At 31.5% G+C, this 21,951-nt stretch overlaps 3 protein-coding genes across 3 annotated transcripts; all 3 read right to left on the bottom strand.

The window, feature by feature from the left end:
• Positions 1-6,961, bottom strand: LOC130810583 (methylcrotonoyl-CoA carboxylase beta chain, mitochondrial). Its single transcript, XM_057676696.1, has 10 exons — positions 6,503-6,961; positions 6,278-6,397; positions 4,588-5,022; positions 4,306-4,396; positions 3,034-3,275; positions 2,768-2,932; positions 2,377-2,451; positions 1,533-1,664; positions 665-721; positions 1-591 (listed from the first exon to the last, which is right to left on the bottom strand). The coding sequence occupies exons 1-10, from the start codon at positions 6,713-6,715 to the stop codon at positions 388-390; spliced, it is 1,734 nt and encodes a 577-aa protein (XP_057532679.1). The 5' UTR covers positions 6,716-6,961; the 3' UTR covers positions 1-387.
• A 415-nt stretch (positions 6,962-7,376) lies between these two features.
• On the bottom strand, positions 7,377-11,613 carry LOC130810571 (protein TIFY 6B-like). The gene is made up of 6 exons (XM_057676678.1): positions 11,337-11,613; positions 10,614-10,840; positions 10,083-10,173; positions 8,974-9,361; positions 8,268-8,325; positions 7,377-7,773 (listed from the first exon to the last, which is right to left on the bottom strand). The coding sequence occupies exons 1-6, from the start codon at positions 11,463-11,465 to the stop codon at positions 7,662-7,664; spliced, it is 1,005 nt and encodes a 334-aa protein (XP_057532661.1). The 5' UTR covers positions 11,466-11,613; the 3' UTR covers positions 7,377-7,661.
• Positions 11,614-17,158: 5,545 nt separating this feature from the next.
• On the bottom strand, positions 17,159-18,880 carry LOC130810474 (gibberellin-regulated protein 1-like). The gene is made up of 3 exons (XM_057676550.1): positions 18,718-18,880; positions 17,952-17,994; positions 17,159-17,561 (listed from the first exon to the last, which is right to left on the bottom strand). The coding sequence occupies exons 1-3, from the start codon at positions 18,793-18,795 to the stop codon at positions 17,380-17,382; spliced, it is 303 nt and encodes a 100-aa protein (XP_057532533.1). The 5' UTR covers positions 18,796-18,880; the 3' UTR covers positions 17,159-17,379.
• Between the last annotated feature and the right edge of the window lie 3,071 nt (positions 18,881-21,951).

The raw sequence follows: 21,951 nt of genomic DNA on the forward strand, positions 1-21,951 counted from the left end.
GACTGCAATAGCCAAACTAATACCAAGTATTAGTGACTTGTTAAGAGCAATATAGTAATTTTGAATGCACCATGTTCACACTTTGAAGCATCAAATAGTCTAGCTACTTTGCTTCATATGTTGAAACAATCAGCTGAATACAATCACTTTTTTTCATTTTTTTAAGTACATGGTAGGCTGAGGATTAGGAGAGCTGGCACCGAGAATCGAACCCAAGACCTTAACTGAGGAAAGTAGTATTTTTCCAACTAAAATAAGACTCGATTCTCGAGACCGACCACACTAGAATGTTGGCATAATATGATAACATCATAGTTGTTTCGCCTTGCATTTACAAACATATTTACTCCTATACAATGCATCGCTGTTAGCATCTCATCAATGTCGTTACATTCTGAACACGCCGTATTTTGTCTCTTCCGGAACACAATTCATTGAAGCGGAGATGCAAAGACCAATTACTTTTCTTGTATCGGCAGGATCAATGATGCCATCGTCCCAAAGCCTGGCCGTAGAATAATATGGAGACCCTTCTTTCTCATATGCCTCTTCAACCTTGGCTTTGAATGTTTCCTCTTCTTCAGCAGTCCACTATAAATTTAATGAAGATGTCAGAAAACTAGTCGAGGATCGTCAGTTCGAATGAATTAGTTCTATATAGTACCTGGATCCCACGGCGTTTCTTGTTGGCCCTTTCCACTTGGGTCAGTACACCTGCAGCCTTCACATTTCCGCGAGAAAATGTCAGAAAACTAGTCGAGGATCGTCAACTAAAGATCTTAGAACTTTGGGGACGAAAAGATGAAGCGTTTTCACTATATTTCAACCACGCCCCAATATTTCTTTTCGTGTCGTAACTAAGCATGCTTATAGGGAGAAATATAACTGCAGACAACTCGAGTTAACAGACCGTAGTCTTGTTGGGATGGTTTATCCAATATAGATGAATTAAAGTGTAATACACCGGCCAAGACCCGACCCAAGACTAGATAGTATGGACACTTCGAGTCTGCCCACTAACTAAAGGACACTTCCTTTATTATTCAATTAATCCAAAGCTAATGAATTATTACAAGGGTGGCTTTATATATAGTCTAAGCCCCAAAAGACAATTAAAAGATAACAACTATTCTAATTACAAAGTACAAAGACTAATTAATATGAAATAATGCCCTTGGACGCTTTGACCCGAGTCATCATATAAAGATGATGTGCGCACACTTTATAAGTCATTATTGTTTTGGGATGGTACCTACTTGGCTTATGGAGTGTGTGCACCTCGTGTTTCCCCGATAATATGCAGACATTCACAATAAGTCTAGCTGTAACTTCTAAAATAACGAATATTGTTTTGATAAAAATTTCTTTTGTTTTGATTGCAACCAAGCACACCGACAACAATGATGAATCCTTAATCTCAACAATACAAGAGAAAATGATTCCTATTAGTGCCTCGTTTAGACAGCAAATAACTCATTTAACAGATGTTTGATCTTAGTTTTTGACGATTGTAGCTCAAATGAAAATTGTACCTGTGCTCCTCCCATAATGGATATTCTTGCATTCGGCCAGAAGAACATAAAATTGGGACTATATGCACGTCCACACATTGCATAATTTCCGGCACCAAAACTCCCACCGATTATAACAGTGATTTTAGGAACCTGTACAATGAAAAAAAGTTAAGACAACATATAGAGCCCCCCCATTTTCTAGTGTTTTCTTACACCAAAGTAATTTGCAAACGAATTCGGCAACAACTAACAAAGATAACTGCAATGTAACACAGAAGTATATACATTCGTGGGAAAAATTTGAAAATTGTAACAAGGGAACCTATTACATACTCCGAAGCATAGAAAAAATGTGAAAGTAGTCACGATTGCGGTAATGGTCGAGATGTCGCAGACGCAATATGCAGTGTTACGTTTCATTTCAATGACATCACAAAGCTAACTGTTAACTTTAAAAAATCCATTTTATCGTAATAATTAAGTTTTCTAGAAGTAGAGCTTATATTTAAATTAAAGCTTACCATAGATCTTTTAGAACGTAAAAGCTTAAAAAAAATATTAAAAAGCTAACATGTTAGAATAACATCTTATAATTGTTATCACTCCATGATTTTAAATCACAAGTTATGCAACAGGGTTTTGCGGTACCGTAAGCTCAAAATCTGTTATAAAGCGGCCGTTATTATGAGTTATGCAACGGGGTTTTGCGATACTGTAAGCTCTTATGCACTACAATGTCATTTCGACCTTAAAGTTTAGCAAAGACATTGAACCATAAAATCCGAAAGAACTCAACCCCTGTATAAAGATTAAGAAAGACGGTATCTCAATTAAAGAATCGAGAGTGAATTGCTGAACCAACCTTTGCACAAGCAACAGCCATCACCATTTTGGCCCCAGCTTTTGCTATGCCATTTGCCTCGGCTCTTGACCCAACCTGCCACAAAAACATATCATAAGGTAACTCTAAAACGAGAAACGAGAGTAAGAGCAGATCAGAAATGAGGGTTATTCATCTACTTCTCCATTCAACAATTATCCTTATGGGTTCCTCGAAAACGACATTGCTTGATATCCCCTGCTTTCCACAACTAACGAACAAATCATCTTAAACTCATAATTCATCGTCATATCGTCTCATACCAAATAATTGATTATATAATTCCTCGTATTTTGGGGTCATCAAATTTTTCCACCTTGGATATCGTTTCAATTTCTTTTTAACAAGTGTAAATGATTAAAAATTCTCATACCATGAATCCAGTAATGTTCTGTAGAAAAACCAAAGGAATGCCACGCTGTGTGCATAATTCGATAAAATGGGCCCCTTTTAGAGCAGATTCATTAAATAATACGCCATTGTTTCCGATGATGCCAACAGGTTTCCCAAAAATTTTTGCAAAACCCGTTACGAGAGTCTGCAAAGAAAAACCAACAAAAATGTTTGATTAGAAGAATTAGAAACAAAGATAAGCTATACATTTAGATATTCTGTTGAAGAAATTTTAACGGGACTCACAGTGCCATACAGTTTCTTGAATTCGTCAAATTCACTTCCATCAACAATACGAGCAATTACAGATCGTATATCAAATTGCTGCTTGTGATCTATTGGGGCGATATTTCTGAGCTCTTTTACGTCATAGAGAGGTTCTTTAGGTTCTCCTGAAACATAAAGAGAGGTTCTGGGTGATTCATGTGCTCCTGCCATAGACAAGTTCTTAATGATGCTCCTTCCTGTATGTAGTGCATGCAGCTCATCTGCAAAGAGACACAAAAAAAATGATATGTGAAGCTACACGAATGGGTTACACCATAGTGTAAAAATGCGGTAAGGGTAGTGATTGCAGTAACGGAACATTGATGCGGTAACGGGAGTGATTCGGTTATCATAATAGCGCCTAAATAACGGTCAAAACCATAAGATATCCCTTGATACAGCCCAAAACCCGATCTTTTACACCTTTACAACGCGGGAAATATTGGTTTGTTTATTTCAAAAACCTTTACAACGCAGCTGATGCGATGCGATGCGGCCTTGTTTATACTCTATGGGTTACACACATATTTGGTAGTATCTTGATAAGTGTTCGAACTTAATTGGGACACAAGAAGAATCTAAAGTCACAAAATGAAATTGCTATCAATTATGTAAACATGAAAACTAATATTTACTCGAGGGCCTACAATTAGCACTTTCAATTTAAGGACTTCCATAATACAAATGCACCAACATAATGAGGAAGGAAGGTAAGCATTGTCATGTCTTATATTCTCCATCAAATTGATTACTGGTAAGTAAGATACTATTTTAGGGTTGTTTAGTGATTTCTATTGCAGTAGTAAGGCTTCTTTGAAGATTCATGACATTACTTTAGCAACAAGGGATAATTGTCAAAAATAAACCAACCTTTGATCGATTCGCTGAAAATCCTCAACTATTGTTTAATTTTATATAAACCCACTTATTCGGTATAATTGCTTTAAATAAATCCAACTATAGTTTATTCCTAATTCTTGACTTACAAAGAAGCTTTGAAGATGATTATAAAGAATAGGTAGATTTATTTTAGCAAATATACCTAATAGGTGGGTTTATCTAAAAATAAATAATAGGTGGGTCTATTTTCAGCAGATTAAGCAAATGTTAGTTTTCTATCGACAATTTCCCTTAGCAATAATTCTAGATGAGCAACAGCGTGATGCCATTTATGAGAAGAACTAGAAATGCATCCAGTGATTGACCTAAATTTATGAAATGATGAAAAAAGATGTTAAGGAAGTAGAATACCTTCAGCAAAATAATCAGAAACTCCTGATATCTTACAATGCACACTAGCACCTCCCAAATCCTCAGCGGAAATTTCCTCACCGGTAGCAGCCTGCTTCAATTTCACAATCAGAACGTCGCAGAAAAACAAACAGATACCTATATTAAAGATCACATGTTCAATAACTCTGTTATCTAAAAAAGGAACGACGGATTATGGTTTGAAGACGCATTGAAAATTTGCACGAAACTGTTCAAGATGTTATAACTTATAACTTATAAACTTGTAATCTGATCACCGACCTTCACAAGTGGAGGTCCAGCAAGAAATATCGTTCCATTTCCTTTTACAATTACGCTTTCATCAGCCATTGCAGGTATATATGCACCTCCAGCAGTACATGAACCCAAAACAAGGGCAATTTGAGGTATGCCTTGAGCAGACATTATAGCTTGATTGTAAAAGATTCTACCGAAATTCTCCTTGTCGGGAAACACTTCGGCCTGTTTAGGAAGGAAAGCACCGCCACTATCAACAAGGTACAAGCACGGTAGTCTGCATTGAGCGGCAATTTCTTGTGCCCTCAAGTGTTTCTTCACCGTAATGGGAAAATAAGTTCCTCCCTTGACAGTGGGATCATTAGCCACAAACATACAAAGTTTCCCATGAATAGGTCCGATTCCTGTGATTATTCCACCAGATGGAAGGGATTCTTCATATAGTCCATGGCCTGCAAGCTAATTACATGATTTTGGGTTTAGAGAAAGTTAAGATAAAATTTCGAGCAATTTATATTCTAATACTATTACTACCGAAATGGGAGCCGCAAACATGATGGGACACGGAAAAGGAAAGTAAGTAACTAGGTAACAGATCAAGTATCAACACTCAAGAACATAAACACTACAATAACGGAGAAACAAACATGGAGTGCAATTTACTGAAGCAAGTAGCGAGAAGAAGTGCTTGATAGTACATTCAAAAGCTCGTTGTTACTTAGACTCTCAACGTTGCCTCAAGTATCCGTGTCGAATAATTAATGCTCGGACATGGATACGACACTTGGACACTTTATTTTGGACCAAGCATATTGTACTTTTCCATAATTTAGCCGAGCTAGACACTCGGACACATTCTTTGAAGATCTTTGGGGATCTTTCTCTCTTTGAAGATCTATATTGAGCCGAGGGACTCTTTGACTGTCTCCTTTATGGATATAAGTTGCCCCCTTTCTTCCCTCCCTAGACCCTGATTATACTTTTCCTATGAGTAGGATACACCAGAGGGTATGATGATGATGAAGATGAAACACTCGGACACATACATAAGCTAATATATACCTGTGTCATCTACATTCATTGTCTTTTCCACGAAAAACCACGTTACATAATTAATTTACTAACTCGTGCCATGACCTAATTTTGAAGAGGGATGCAGATGAAATAACCCCCTTCCCCATCCCCCCAATCCCCAATCCCCCATCAAACGAAGTCCAAAGTGTTTGTCCAATGCTAGCTACCCGAGTAGCACTCAAAGCTAGTTAAGAGCTACTTGATTGTATAACTACAACATTAAAGCCAAAAACCCGATTGCTTCCACAACATGATGTGAGATTTGGACCAGCATTATTCTCACATAATTCGCTAGCTGATTCGATCAAGTTTGCCCAAGAATAGCCCAAAATGACCATAATATGCTTTTTACGATTCTTGATTTGCGAGGAGATTGGCGAATCATGACACTTATTTCAACACCCTGAAGCACATTAGACCCAAATTCTTTTCCCCTTCCACCAAACTCCAGTTAATCACACAAGTCAATAAATCCATTGCAGCACAAAATACAGAATAAATTCAACCATTTTTTTCACATAAGTAGTATAAAAATTATTTACTAATCTCCCAATAATCATTAGGAAAATGCATTAAAAAACAAAAATATTTGAAGATACTAAATATTATGAATAAAAACAACAAACCCTCTAAAATTTACCTGAGAAAGTTCAAGCAAAGAAGAACCAGGATCAAGAATCTGTTCAATTCTCTCTCGAGGGAGCAATTTCTTCCTACTTCTATTCCTCTTCACTGATTCTTCTCCTCCACCAGCAAGCACCTTAAATCAAAAACACCCATTACAAATCACAATTCAATTTAAGTTCCCAAATAATCAAATTTTTGGAAAAAAAAAATTGAACAAAATAAAAATTAAAGATGAAACCTTTTTGATGCTGGATTGAAGTTGAGAAAGTAAATCCTTCATAAGTTGAGAATTCTCAGAAAAAGCGTCGGAACTTCTATCAACACCATCAGGAAGAACACCCAAACACATTTCTCTTCTGGGTTGAAGAATTGAAGGTGATGATTTCAGCATAAATGAATTCCAAGATGATGGGTTCGTTCTTGATGCATTTTTTCTTGCGATACCCAACATTTTTTTTTTGAGTTATTTGATTGAATTTATGATAATTTGACAATTATTAATCAATTCTTAATCTTTTCTGCGATCATGGAGACGTAAAGAAACCCAGAAAATGTTGTAGTTCTATATAAGCACGCATCCTGATTGCCTCTAGCTCTAGTCACACACTAGTCACTAGTCACTAGTCAACTAGTATTGATCTGGTGTTCATGTTGACATGGAGGATTTATCCATTTCTAACTCAATATTTAATTTGAATCCCTATTAATCGTGTTAGATTTTAAATCAATATAAAATTAGGTTTTATGTTCATATGTGTTTGGATAAGGCCGTATTGGTTATATAAATTTAGAAAAATTTTAGTTCAGATTTTTAATAAGTTTTTTTATTTGCAAATATTTACACTATTTACATTGAAAAAGTAAAAGAAATATAAAGATTAAATTTTTTAAGAAAATGATAATAACATTTTTCAATTTGCTTAGAAAAGAAATTTGTCAAACCATTTTTTGGCTTGTGGCTTGGACTAGGAGTCATGGAGATGCTATTCAAAGGTATTACATGTCCTTAAAAGTCATTAATTGTAAATGACAGAAAATTAAAAAGAATGGAAAGGTAGAAATCATATAGACGATCATTAAAATCGATATATTAATTCATATTGTGAGATGAAAGAGCTACTTAATATCCAATTTAGAACTTTACACATAAAAGTAATATTTCTCTATTTGTGTGGTTTTTTTTGAAAAAAATGAGTAAAAGTAGAACAGAATACATACATTTTATAATAATTGCAATAATTAAGTCAAAAGGAATAAAATAGATGTACAAAACATCATATCTAAGGTTGAATGAACATGATCATCCTGACAACAGTCACATTGCCAGAATTCATCAACTATATATCTCTGATTCCTATTAATTTCATTAATGAGAAATAGCACCGTAAATATTTCTATCAATTTCTAGCTGGTAGAAGACTTGAAGACGTAGAATTCGCCAAAAACGTCGATCCTCCATTGCGTTCAGAAGTGTTCTTGCTGATTGCATAAGGAAATGTACCGATTGTCCTAAGAACAAATAAGTTATATCGTAAGCATTTTGAACATTGCAGCAAAACAAATAAGATTATTACTGGTTGTGCATGTCACGTATTTGCTACTGATATTGATACATGTAATATGTGCAATTATCGTTGTTAGTTACAAATTTATCGGAACAAAGGGTGTATTTAAGTAATTCGTGTGTTACTTTCTTGATTGTTTTCTCGTTCTTTTGTTCATTTATTGAAGTACATGCTATTGACTACATGTAAATTATCCTATATTGCAGAAACATATAAAAATATATTATTTTATAAATTTAAGTGACTATTAAATTTAAGTAACTATTAAAGAGAATGATAAACGATTAAAGTGAGAATTTTTATGTCCAAATTGAGTATTTAACCGAGTAATTAGACGGAGCTACTTAATAACATTGAGATAATGAAATGTCGAGTTAACGTAAGTCACATCATTAGCTTTCAGGAAAAATATAGCCATTTGATGTTAAAAATGCTCACCTCTCTTTTCGTTTCTCCAAGAATCTTACAATAGATGCTTTCCGTGATTGAGGCACAGCTGCAATCAATAACACAAGGTTAGCTAAACTGAACTGGTAAACACCAGACACGACATTTAGTTATTGATATTAAACAGTGATAACAAAAACGAATTTCAGTTTTAATTTTCAAAAAATGTGTTATGTTATCTCATGGTAGTAAAACTCTCACCCCTAAATATGGGTTATTCTCGATAAGTTTTCGTAAATACCCAATACCACCTTTTCAGAGGTAATGGATATAAAAAGATTTGTGATGAAATAATTATTAGAATAGAATAAGCATGATCATAAACCTTATCGAGTTTTCAGATCGTTCTCATCATTTAATATCAACTATCGAACGGACTGTAAATATATATAACATATCCTAGATTTACAATCATAATTTTAAACTTGAGTTGGTTTCTTTTTATAGTATCAACTGGAATTGTTGGGTGGTTTGTCCTACATCGATAATTAAAGATGGTGTGCACACTTTATATGTCATTGAGTCCTTTCTCTCGTTGTCATATGGTCCTGGGTGGTATCCCATTGTCTTATAAAGTCTGCGCACTATGTGTTTCCTCAATCATATATGCTGACATTGACAATAAATCCAGTCTAATTTAGTTGGGAAATATGTCTAATGGTCTCACAAGGAAGAAAAATGTAACAGAACATTATACCTGAGCCTTTTGGAATTGATTTTACTTGAGGTGCATCTGATTTTGGAGGATCAGAACATTTTACATGATTAACAACTGATTTGGTTGGGTTTACTTCAACTGCAGAAGTGGATGCTCCTGCAGAAACCAAGCTTGAGAACCCCACAGGCTGAATCTGAGCACTAATTGCTGGTGCATGCAGTGCACTAACAGGTACAGGCAAAGGTGCGAGCAAGGAAATTGGGCTCGAAAGTCCGACAGAAAGATTTGGAACAGTAGTGTCTTTTGCTGGCAATGGTCTTAGCATTGTTGGCGGAACTTTAGGTAGCGACGGAAGTGATGAAGCGGCCGGTGAGGCAGTCGAGTTCCTCGATTCACCATTTCCGGCTAGTAACATTATGGCTTGAGCCTAAATAACAAAAGGGATTGTTACAAATAGAAACTAGAACTAGCTAATGGTTTGCAACAGAAGAGTAAAGAGAAGTTGTTTTACAACTCTACATTTCACTCCTATGTTACTCGGATCGGACTCGTTTATTCATGTCCAAACAAAGTACCATGTTCAAGTTTTAAAATTCCAATTCTTTGAGGTAAGATGAAGAGTTTGAGCAAAAGTCACAAAATTTTTCCTAAATAGTCGAGTTGAATACTAAAACATGTACTTGGATGTATATTAGTGTGTCTTGAGCTACTACTAAAGCAGTCGAGTTCAATACTTGGACATATAACTCGTACTAGCTCATTTAACCATTTTCAACACAAATACACATTCAAGTGTCCAACTTAGTTGTTTTAAGAAAAGTATTTAAGCGTTGTAATGTTAAAGTGTCGAGAGTCCATAACACGAGTATTTGAGTTAAAATGACAAGCTCAAGCATGCAACAAAATTTCACATTTAATTTTTTTGGTTAACATCATAATATTTTCCCTGAATTATCCGAGTCAAATACTTGGATATGTATTCGTGTCTTGAACTCAGTGTTATGTACTTATCTAGCTAATTTGCTTTTTAAATTTACAATTTATTATCCAAAGATAGCCAAAATTCGAGCATATTTCACTTTTTTTTATCCGTATATCCAACAACATCAGTGTGGCTTGAAATAACATAAAATAGAAGAAGGGATTACTTTTTCAGGAGATACATTATCATAGACACAAACTGATCCATTATAAAAGAGAGTCAACTGACAGGTTCCCACAGAGATACTCGGAGAACTCCTACAAAACAACATCATTCGTATCCCTCAGTTTCAAAGGAATATATTGTAAGATATGGAATATATATATTCATACAATCATATCTTATATCCTTGGGACGAGAGGTTTTTGAGTTAGAAATGTGAATGCAGTACATGCTATCATCATACATGATGAAATTCAAATTCGTGACTTTTCGTTAAATTGGCTTATAATGTCATTGCAAGAAACCAACTTAACCGAAAGTTTAAGTCAGTGGTCAAAGCCCCAAGATATATACTATATCTATGCAAGTTTTTATTTATATGGCGATAAAAATAGTTTGTCGCTAGCTAGCAACAAAGACTTTTTGTCGCTATTTTTATCGCTAAACCTGTATACACAGAATACCCGTTTTCGCAAAACCGAGTTCTTTTGTAGTGTCAAACCAAAAGGAAAACAAAAACTATATTTAAACATACTTGAGATCAGTTGAACCAACAACAGGACCACTATTTGAAGGTGGAACAGGAACAAGTGAGATAGAAGAAGAGACATTATTTGATGGATTTGTTGTCAAATTAGATGAAACAACAGAAGTTTTTATAGCAGAAGACACCATTTGCTTTGATTGGGGAGTTTTTTGGGCATCATTTGCTTGCCATGGATGAGCATGAGGAAGATATTGCTTCTCCAAATCTAAGCTTCTCTATAAAACCCACAAAAAAAAAAAAAAATCATTTCTTTGTATCAATATCTAGCTTTATGCAACTAAATCATCATTCAACGTAATACAAAAATGTTATGAATGCAATGCAGGCACTGAATCTTCTATTGAAGAATGGATGAGATTTAAACCCGAATCTTATTTTATTTTTGGCTTCTATTACTACATCAAAGAAATAGGCCAACTAAATTTTAAATCGATTGTTGACAACTTGACACCCTCTTCCATTTCAGTCGTTCACTAAATTTTAAATTTACTACATTTTTTTTTTCATGATTAAATCCTATCATACAATCCCACATATTTTTACTCTCATTTAATATGAGTCACAAAATTTAAAATTTTCATGAAATTACTCCAATTAAATTATAGGAGTACTTCTTAATATTTACATCAATAATAATAATAATAATAATAATAATAATAATAATAATAATAATAATTTTTGTAGTTGTATTTTTCAAAGTAAATGACAAACCTGAGAAAATCCAGGAGGGTATTGATTGAGAGTTCCTCCATGTTGTTGGGCAGACTTAGAAGAAAGAAATTGGGAATAAGCAGCAGCACTATTGTTTGCAAAAGACCAATTTAAGCCAGATTTTCTCATATTTTTTGCTTCAAAAACACAGGATTAATGAGTTTAATTTGGTCTAAGATTAAATTAAACAAAGAGTAACTTTTCTTTGAAAACCCACTTTTCTCAACTTAATTATATAGTAATTAGATTAGTTGACTTTCACTAAATTTCAACTTCTCTAGATTGAAGCTATCTAGTTATATGAATACATATAATGTATTCAAACTAATCAAAGCATTATATCCATTGATGCCTTCATGATAAATAAGTCAATTATGGGGAACATGTATTGAATTTAAAATTCCCTTTATTGATGTAAACATATTATTATTATTAATATTATTATTATTATTATTATTATTATTATTATTATTATTATTTACATTAAACAATATTTTAATATTTTAATATCAGAAGTTGATTATGCAAAAAATCGCAGGTTTAAATTTCATCTACCCTTTAATAAAATATTTAGCATTATGTATTAGACTCGAACTAGCTAGCTAAAACGAATTATTTTTTTATTATTTTAATAGTATATGTAATTTAATGAGTCATCTTAATTACATAATTATATACTACTTCGTCCTTTTAAATTTGTTACTTTGTTGCCTTTTGTATCATAGTATCTTTTTAAGTTTAATGTAGCAAAATTTATTCATAATCTATCTGTATTACGCCTCTTCACATAAGAGTCCTTTCAGTTACAATATGATTTTATAGCATATATCCTCTTTATATATAATGTTAAAAACTCCGTTTAAACTAATAATAAAGGATAAATAAGATTTAAAACAATAACCTTATACTACCAAAATGGTTTGGATACCATATCAAATAACATATTTAATTATTATTATAGTCCCACTATTCTTTAATATAAAGGAACAATAGTAATATTTGGCCGGACACTTTAATAACGTCAAATAGAAAAATTAATATATAAACCAAAATTTTAAGTTTTAAGGACCACTTAAGATTCAATAATATATTAATTATTTAACCAATGCACTAAATTCTATGTGCCATGATGTATATGAAGTATTTTTTTAAAAAATGGGTTTTGGTGTCAAAAATGAATAAAATTAGGATTATAGTAATAATATAAGTTAATAACCACGATCTATAAAAAAATAAACGAGAGTTTCAATGCGTTGACCCTATCATGAGTTGAATTGGTGCTAAATGTCAAAGAGATGGTGATCCACTTAGTCTATGCTTGGTTTGTTGTAGATTGAACCCCTCAACAAAATAACAATATATACCCTCCATTTTTTATATTATTAAATTAATTTAGTTAAATATATAATTAAGATTCAATCAATATGAAAAAAATATATGGTAGATATTTTGAATGCACGAGAAATTAGTAATGGACCCAAATTTAACCACAATAAATTTAATTTTTTACGATATTGAATTATTTAGTGGTATTAAAGAATGTCATTGATTTATATTTTTAGTGTAATAATTATTTATTTTTATTATAAGTTCCATTATAAAATGATTTGGTAACACTTTATTTGGTCTTTAGTGGCATATGTAATTATTACTATAGTCTATAGTTGCATTTATGAGAAATATCACTAGATCCTATGTCGCAAAAATTTTTAGTATGATTTTTTATTATATAAACTATATAAACTAAATCTAAAGTAGTGACATTTAAATATCACTAAATCTACTATATAAACTATTAAAACATTTAAAGTAGTGACATTTAAATTAAATGCCATTAAATATATCCCACTAAAAGAAAATTATGTTTTAGTGTTTTTGCACCAATGAACGTATGTGTGCACAAGTGATTATTTGTGTACGCATGCTAAAAATGAGAGGTATGAAAAATAAGTGAGATATATAGGCTCTTATAAAAATTATGCTATATATATACTAGTAATAAATATTAATCATGAGAATCGAGTCTTGTCTCAGTTGAAGTGAATACCGTCTTTCTCAGATAAGGTTCAAAGATCGAATCTCACTTAAACCTCTCCTTTTCTCGGCCTACTCTGTAATAAAAAAAAATACTCATCATCTTTATGATATGACTCGATTCTCATTGTCTACGTGATAGAATATATGATGGATGGCTTATGTTAAGCCAAGTGTAATCCAATTAAGTCATCTTTGATGAATCCAAAAAATTGTTAGAAAATGAAAATTCAAAGCCCATGTGCATGTAAGCATAACATCACTAACTTAAGAAATCATAATGCAAATCAAAGAGGCCAGAGTAGTATATATTTATAAGTTATTATGGCCGTCGATTAGCATGTGAAAACGGTATCAGAGGGGCCTTAAAAATCTATTTTTATACTTATTTGATTATTGCAAGCACATGTATATTATTTTACACGAGAGTAATCAAATAATAAAGAGTTAAATATTATTAATGTAATCAATGAAGAGATTTTATCATATTTTAGTATTTTAATTTGTTTTTCTATAAAATATAAGAATTTGTAACATAAAATTTGACACGGGACTTTAAAAATGTAGGAGACATGTAAGTCATGTTCATGTATTTGTATTTATAAGTATTAGAGACATCATAGTGGTTACATTCAGATTGTTTTGTACGTCTAAAAATAAGTGATGGAGCAATAAGGTACGTGATCTCCACTCTGCATGACTAAACATATAGCTAATAAATAAGTAATCGCTGAAATTTGTATTGAATTTTATTTTCTAATGTTTTACTTGAAATAGTATTTGTGAGATGAGGACACAATAAATTAATCATAAATTTAGCACTTTTCTTCTATATATAGTTCATAAATTAATTGTTTTCTATCATCTTTAAGGTTAGTTTTGTTTAATTATATTTAGCTATTAATAATTTAATATTTAATGGACTTATCTCTATGTTAAACATCTAGAAAAATCACAATGAAGAAATAAAGATTGATTTAGGTTTTAAAATACTTGATTTGTATTGAATAATAATGAGAGGTACGTACTACCTCTATCTATACAAGTAATAAGGACTAAAATAAGAAAATAAAATATTAACTTAAACCTAAATAATTAGGAAACAAATTAAACTTAATATTCTAAATATTAAAAATATTTTAATTTCCTAAAACATAATATTCTGAAATAATATCTTTATTTTATTCTATTTCTTTTTTTCCTATACTCCCCCTCAAGTTAGGTCTCGGGATCACCGAATCTGAACTTGCACAATTTTTAACTCTTCAAATCCATTCGCCTTTAGTAGAAAGTCCGCTAGTTGATCTTTTGATTTAACAAATGACATTTTGATGATCTCTTCGGTAAATTTGTCATAGTTGATTTTTTATTTTTTGACTTTGGATAAAAGGTCATAATATAAGTTGGGTTAGTTTAATTTTTGTTTTGGGTCAACAATTTGGATTTTAGAGTTTTTGATTAATTGAGATTTAAAGATAAAATTGGGTTGATTTTGTTTAAAGGGTAGATAGGTAGAAGATATGGGTTGGTCGGTTAGTTTGCGGGTCAGTGGATTGGGAGCTTGCAATCTGGGTAGTTTTAGATTAGACAAGGGTAACAAATGAGTAGCTTTCATATAAAACTCATTTTTTGGAAATATACTTTTAATTTTTATATCTGATCTTTCTTTCTCTACTGATTTTTGAGATTCTGAGTTTGTGGGTTCAAAAATTTAGTTATCCTTACTTACTTCTCCCTTTGAAGAACCTTTCTTGGGGTGCTTTTTGGGTTGAGGTTCCGATGTTTTTGCTTCTGGTTCGTTTGTCCCTTCTTCTTTTCAAATTTGATTTTTGTCTTTCTCTTTACTCTCCCTTTCACCATTGACTTGCGTACAGGGGCGGATCTAATAGGCTCCTGCCCGCAGGTGACCTCACTGACATTTTAAAAAAAGTTTTAAATTTAAAATAAACTGCTACCGCAAGGGGAATTGGACGTGCGACCCTGCGCATCAATGAATTTGTTTGCAGTCGCTGCCTACTGGCACACATAATTTCAGTGTAAGATTGTGAAAATCAATTACATATATATCTTTTTATTTTAATGAACAGTAAATAAAACTCACAATGCCGAATGCACGAAATCACTCACATTATTAGGGCATAAACCAATCAAACGCCAAGTCACCAAACACCACTGTTCACAACTGTGTCGTGGGTCTGTTATCTGTTGTCTGCACCGTCATCGCCGCCCACAAGGCTGCTACCGTGAACCGCTAGTTTCCAGTTGCCACTAGCCCACCACCAACACATTCAATTTTATAAATTATAGTTAACTTTAATCAAAGGTGTGATTTTGTAATTAATACAATAAATTTTGCAAATTATAGTCAACTATATATGATAATATAATCTTAATTAATTACAATTACTATCAATTTTTTGAATAAATTAGATATAAGTTCTTGATTAATTGATTATTGTTTTCGATTAATTTCAGTTATTATCAATTTTTTAAATAAGATGTATATATAAGTAGTACTTTTTCGTTTTCTAATCTTCTTTCCATCTGAAATATTTCACCTTAAGGAGAGAAAAATTTAATTAATATTTTTAAGATATATTTAGATGATAAAATATATCTATGTAAAATCTCGTTAAGTTCGTCTTAATGTATACTTTTTTATTATATATTTTTTATAATTTTTTATTATGTGTATTTAGAGATATTGAGATTTAAAATTTACTTTGAAAATTGTGTAAAAAGTAAATGAGAAGAACAAAAAAAACGGAGGGGTAATTGTTTGGTTATTTATTTAAGTATGTTCTTGAATAATTGATTCTTCTAAATTATTTATTTACATTACAAATTTACAAAAGGTGAATTTCTTTTCATAAAAATTTCTATTAATAATTGTTGATTAGTGATATACAATTGTTTAATATGTATAGAGATCAAAGTGTCATTCATAGAAAAATACTTAAAAACATAAATTTTTAAATGAATTGTTCAAAAAAATATTCTTTTATAGGATTAAATTGAAAATATTTTTTTTTGCATTAATGATTTTTCATTAAATTATGATTTTAACGATTGTGCTCTCACTGACTTTGAGTTCTGGGTCCGTCACTGCTTGCGTATTCACGTCTTCTATATTACTCCCCCTCGCGACCTCACGCTCGATGGTGCCATTGACGGAAGTTAGCAAAATTGGCCCGTATAGAGTATGAATCCAAGTCCATAATTCATGGACAGTAGTAGTGAATGAAATAACAAGGTCGATAATGTCAAAGTTAATACATGCGAGAATCCATGACATAACCTTGCTATCATATTGTTTCCATTGTGGACCACTTGGAGTTTGTATCAATTTTTGGTTTCTTTTTTTGGAAAAGGAGAACAATTTGTTCAACTTCTGCCAATGAAAACATTATGTTTTCCATCTGATTTTGGTTTGATTGGTTTTGTTTTGATTTGTTTTTTGTTTGGATCGATTTTGGTCAATAATGATCAATGATAAAATACCGATAGAGTTTTTCCGTCCAGCAAAACCTGACGGCTCTGATATCATGTAGAAAATTATAATGCGGAAATAAAGATTGATTTAAGTTTTGAATACTTGATTTGTATTGAACAATAATGAGAGGTACTACATATATTTATACAAGTAATAAGGACTAAAATAAGGAAACAAAATATTAACTTGACCGTAAACAACAACGAACAAAAACATCAATGTTAGAGCCGTAAACCCAAAATGTTAAAGTTGACAGCTATATAATCCAATATATCAGTTTTAATGGTCATGCATATCTCACTAATAAATAATTAATTAAATAAATTTAAATATAACCATAACAACAATCATATAAATCAATTACAATAATAAAGTACATAAAATACAATACTCGACCAACCAAAAAAGAAAATAATGTAACATACATATAAACTCGTAATGGTAGGAAAAATAGATACGTTGGCGAGTGCGACTACGTATACGTAGTAGTACAAAGTAGGTTTAAGAAAATTTGATTCAAGGGCACTTGCGTTTGCCACCATGGGTCTTCTGGTTGTAGTAGCAAGGGCAGAGTTCTTGGTTGCCGGAAGTGCCAGGTGGGACACATAGACACCGCGCGCAGCAAGTGCCGCATGCCCTGTGGCATAGATTCGGCCTCCTGCTCAATCGGCATCTAGCCGCACATGCTGCTCCACAATCTGTATCAGAGGAGTCTCAGAAGTATGAAAACTCAAAAAAACAGAGTTGCTTCGAGACCAAATTTCATGTGGCCTCAAACCCTCGAGGCCTCGACTATATGTATTATTATTATTATTATTATTATTATTATTATTATTATTATTATTTCTCTAAGTTCCTACTTTTAATAGAAGTTACATCTACAACGTGAATTTCATTAGTAGATCTGATATTTATACAACCTTGTAATTAATCGAACTCGATTTTAAAATTATATAAATATTAATTTGGATACAAAAATAAATTTTAAAATGATCCGAAATAATTGAAACAAAATCAATTTAATGACCTAAATGAACACCTCTAAACACTATAGTTAGCAATTCAGCATACAAAAAATGGATACGTACTTATGCCAAGAAGGGACCTCTTTGGACCGCTGTTCTCAATGATCTGCAAGAGCCAAATTAATATTAACATTTAATCAGTAGTAAGGATTAGGTTGAAACTTGAAAGTAATAAAGGAGTTTGTAGATATATTTTTATTACTACTTATATTTGTATTGTTTTTTCAGGAAAAAAAATAAAACAAACAAATAAATAAACCAAAAATGTCTAGTAACCTTTATATTTTTTGGCAGAAAAAAAATAAAATGTTTATTATTAAAATTAACAATGTTAGTATATATAGTACGGAATAGTAATACAAATAGATAGATAGATGCATGTGATAGATTTTTATGGTTTACAACAATATGATGGTGAGAAATAATAAGTATAAAATACTTATTTATAGGAGAAATAAGTAAACATATATATAGAAAATACGTACATATATTTTTTTGTGTTTTTTTATTTTCGATGTTTGCATAATGAATAAAGTATGCACTATTCATTTGTCAACTTTGTAACCATGCACGCATCTTCACTTTTCAATTTATATAAGAAAAGCATCATTAAGATTCAAGGATTTTATTGTTTTGTTTTAATGCATTACTTTATATACTATCTTATTCACAAATATTATTAATTAATTAGCGTATTAGGAGAAAATAGTGCAAAAATAAAAAACAAACTATATATATATATATATATATATATATATATATATATATATATATATATATATATATATATATATATTATTATATTATTATATTATTACTATAATATTACCTCTTGATGAGTTTCAACCACATTAAGAAGGAAAAGTGAGAGGATAAAAGTAGCAATGAGAAGCTTAGAAATGGCCATTATTAATAAAAACTTACTATAAACAGAAAGAGCTTGTGTTTATAATTAGGAGGCTTGTATTTGGTAATATTATTAAGTTTAAAGTGAAGAAGAAAATTGTAAGTGAAGGCATTATTTATAGTGGGGAAAAAGAAGAAAATGTGGTGATAAATGCAAAGGAGGATACAGCTAACAAATGAAAGCTAAGCAAAGCATTAACCATAAATCTTATACAACAAAAATACAAAAGTAGCAAATACAAAAATGAAACAGTGCATTTTAGTGGGTGAAAAGTATTGAATTGAACTGGCATTTTATTCAGTTTTTAGAAGTCTTTTATTATGAGAAGGTTAGATTAGTTCTTGGACCTTCTTTATTGAACAAAAAGCAGCCTCCTACCAATCATCAATTTAGACTCGCATCTGTTTAGGCTATCACTGTTTAGACTATTAATATTGAATTGTGTAACATGCAACATAGTCCATAAAAAAGGGTATATTAGTTCTTGGAGCTTCTTTAATGAACAAAAAGCAGTCTCCTACCTAGGGATGGGCAAGGGTCTAAGACCCTACCCGGACCCTATTGGACCCTACCCTTTTTTAAGGGTAAGGGTCTGGGTCCGGGTCCAAAAAATATTATAAGGTTTCGGGTCCAGGTAGACTCAGATTTGACTCTTTTTATTTTTTATATTTTTAATTTTTTCTGAGTTGGAGAGTATAATTTGTAACATTTGAGAAAATAAATTAAGCGTAAGTATAAAATAATATTTAATCCCTCCTCATTTTATTTAATGTGTTTTTTCCATAATTTTTTTTTCTTTTGCCAAAACAAAGATTAGAATTTTCATTATCCTAACACTATTCATCGGTTGATTCTTGAAGTTATTGTTATTGAATCTAAAATTAACTATTGATTTTATTGGTTTTCTTGATGCCATATTTTGGTGTTCTTGAAATTCTATTGAATTTGTTTGCTTATCGACCTGTTCGGAGTTTTAAATGGTTTTCATTCATTCTTGAAAGAATTCTTTTGCCAATTGTCATCTGATTGAATTTATACTATACTCGAAGTAATTAAGCAAGCGACAATGCTGCCATGATGCTAAATCCAGATGAAAACATTGAGTGTTCTTTAAGGGTCTAAACATTTCACAAGGATATGCATTTAAGGGTATGGTTCTAGACCCTAAGGGTCCGGGTCTAGACCCTTATTAGGGTCAGGGTCTAAATTTTTAAACCCTTAATATCAGGGTTTGGGTCTGGACCCTACTCTAAAATTAGGGTCCGAATCCGGGTAGGGTCCAGATCCGACCCATACCCTTAATGCCCATCCCTACTCCTACCAACTAGGGGAATGCAGACTTGAATCTGTTTGGGTTATGATTGGGTCATTTAACTTAGAATCTTATATATATTGAATTGTATAACATATAACAATATAGCAAATTCCATAGGCATAGAGAAAGTTATATAATAGTTCTTAGAGCTTCTTTAATGAACAAAATGCAGCCTCCTTTTAATCAAGGGAATCCAAACTCAAGTTTATTTACACTATATACGACCGTGTTATTTGACTTAGAATTCTATTAATATTGAATTTTTATAACAAATAGCATACAAAATGAAAGTTAAGTTGATTAAGCATACCTCTACGCTAACATCTTAGTTTCGCCACTGCTATCAACTTCTTTTTTTCTATAAAATTTTCTAATAAAGTAATTGGGCCAATAATGATAATAGCCCAAAGTTCAAAAATTTTTAATTCAATAAATTATTATATAATCTCACCATAAAACGTTTCATATAAAATTACTAAAATATAAACTCAATCGATCATTTCACACCTAATATCATGCATAAACTATTTAACTTGGATTACATCCAAAACCCAGTTATTTAAAAGCCTAAGCTCTAATACTCTATTAATTAATTAATGATACTTTTTTAGGAAAATTATATTATTCTAAACCATATCTATTAACTTATGACCTAATTTAAGCATTAACACATGCTACTCACCAACGTAACAGTCATCATCAAGTAACCATTGACAAATTAAATTACAGCTATTGCTTCATTCATTACAATCTTACTCTTAAAGGAATTACACTAAAATGACATTAGTTTTGGTTTTTCTAGTGTGAGTTTTGAGAATGGCATTAGGTTTTGTTTATCTTTTACTTTGAATTTTGAAATAATTGTACATTGGGGTAATGACTCACAAGTATAGTTAAAAGAGTTGTCTTTTTAATATTATAAGGCTTTGAGCAAAACTTTCCTCGGAAATTAATTCTTTTTGTTGTGGTGAAAATTAAATTTTATCACGATCAGGGCGTAGCTAGCTAAATGGGTTTAGAAACACACGCTCTATTGTATTTTTAATTTAGTCTCCTTAATAATTTATAGTAATACATTCTTTAAGGGATACCTAACTATCTCAAAATTAACTAAAATTTAGTTGTCAAAATAGTCTAAATGAAATTTAAGGTCTATAGTTCAAATCTTTATACAATATTTTTTTATATGTATTATAATTCTTTTTATACTAATAATTTAATAGAGTTTATGTCTGCAAGTTATAAGTAATATTTTGCCGGGAAAACAAAACAAAAAGATTTTAACTTGTTTTAATATTATTATTTGCTAATGTACGGCTACGCCTCCTCTAAATTTTAAAACAAAAAATCTTCAGTCACTAGGTAAATCAATAATTTTCTAATTTTATTCAATTTTAATTCACTAGAAAAATAAGAAATCATGGTTATTACTTGGTGAATTTCCAAAGAGATTAATGAATTCACAATTCTCAAGTGGCCTAAAAATGTTAAACTAATTAAACTAATGGTAATTACTTCTTTCGTTTTGTAATATTGCAAGAAGATTATTGTACATAATAAATCATGTTGAGCCCTATTTAATATTGTCAAGTGACAGTATTTAATATTATTGTGTGACAGTAATTTCTAAGGTATTCAACCTGTACTATTACTATTTTTAAAAATAAATATACCTAATACATTGATGTCATTTGATTTTATTTTGAATCCGCCCTTGATGACACTCGTCCAAACGTTTAGGATAAGAGAGTCCTAGAAGTTAGGGCAAGTTGGAGAGTTAGACACTAGTAGCTAGGGCAGGCATCATAGAAAGGAAGGACAAAAGGCAGCCATTGATGACA

Source organism: Amaranthus tricolor, chromosome 4 (genome assembly GCF_026212465.1).
Source record: "Amaranthus tricolor cultivar Red isolate AtriRed21 chromosome 4, ASM2621246v1, whole genome shotgun sequence".
NCBI lineage: Eukaryota > Viridiplantae > Streptophyta > Magnoliopsida > Caryophyllales > Amaranthaceae > Amaranthus > Amaranthus tricolor.

Bases quoted from the DNA above. Each gene is read 5' to 3' on its own strand.
- LOC130810583 (XM_057676696.1), bottom strand. From the start codon at position 6,715: ATGTTGGGTATCGCAAGAAAAAATGCATCAAGAACGAACCCATCATCT. The intron at 2,933-3,033 runs GTGAGTCCCGTT...TTTTCTTTGCAG, and splicing joins TCAAGAAACTGTATGGCACT to ACTCTCGTAACGGGTTTTGC. The intron at 722-1,532 runs GTACAATTTTCA...GGAAATGTGAAG, and splicing joins CCATTATGGGAGGAGCACAG to GCTGCAGGTGTACTGACCCA.
- LOC130810571 (XM_057676678.1), bottom strand. From the start codon at position 11,465: ATGAGAAAATCTGGCTTAAATTGGTCTTTTGCAAACAATAGTGCTGCT. The intron at 9,362-10,082 runs GTAATCCCTTCT...TTTGTTATTTAG, and splicing joins ATAATGTATCTCCTGAAAAA to GCTCAAGCCATAATGTTACT. The intron at 8,326-8,973 runs GTATAATGTTCT...TATTGATTGCAG, and splicing joins ATCAATTCCAAAAGGCTCAG to CTGTGCCTCAATCACGGAAA.
- LOC130810474 (XM_057676550.1), bottom strand. From the start codon at position 18,795: ATGGCCATTTCTAAGCTTCTCATTGCTACTTTTATCCTCTCACTTTTC. The intron at 17,995-18,717 runs GTAATATTATAG...TGGCTCTTGCAG, and splicing joins TGGTTGAAACTCATCAAGAG to ATCATTGAGAACAGCGGTCC. The intron at 17,562-17,951 runs GTACGTATCCAT...CCTCTGATACAG, and splicing joins GAGGTCCCTTCTTGGCATAA to ATTGTGGAGCAGCATGTGCG.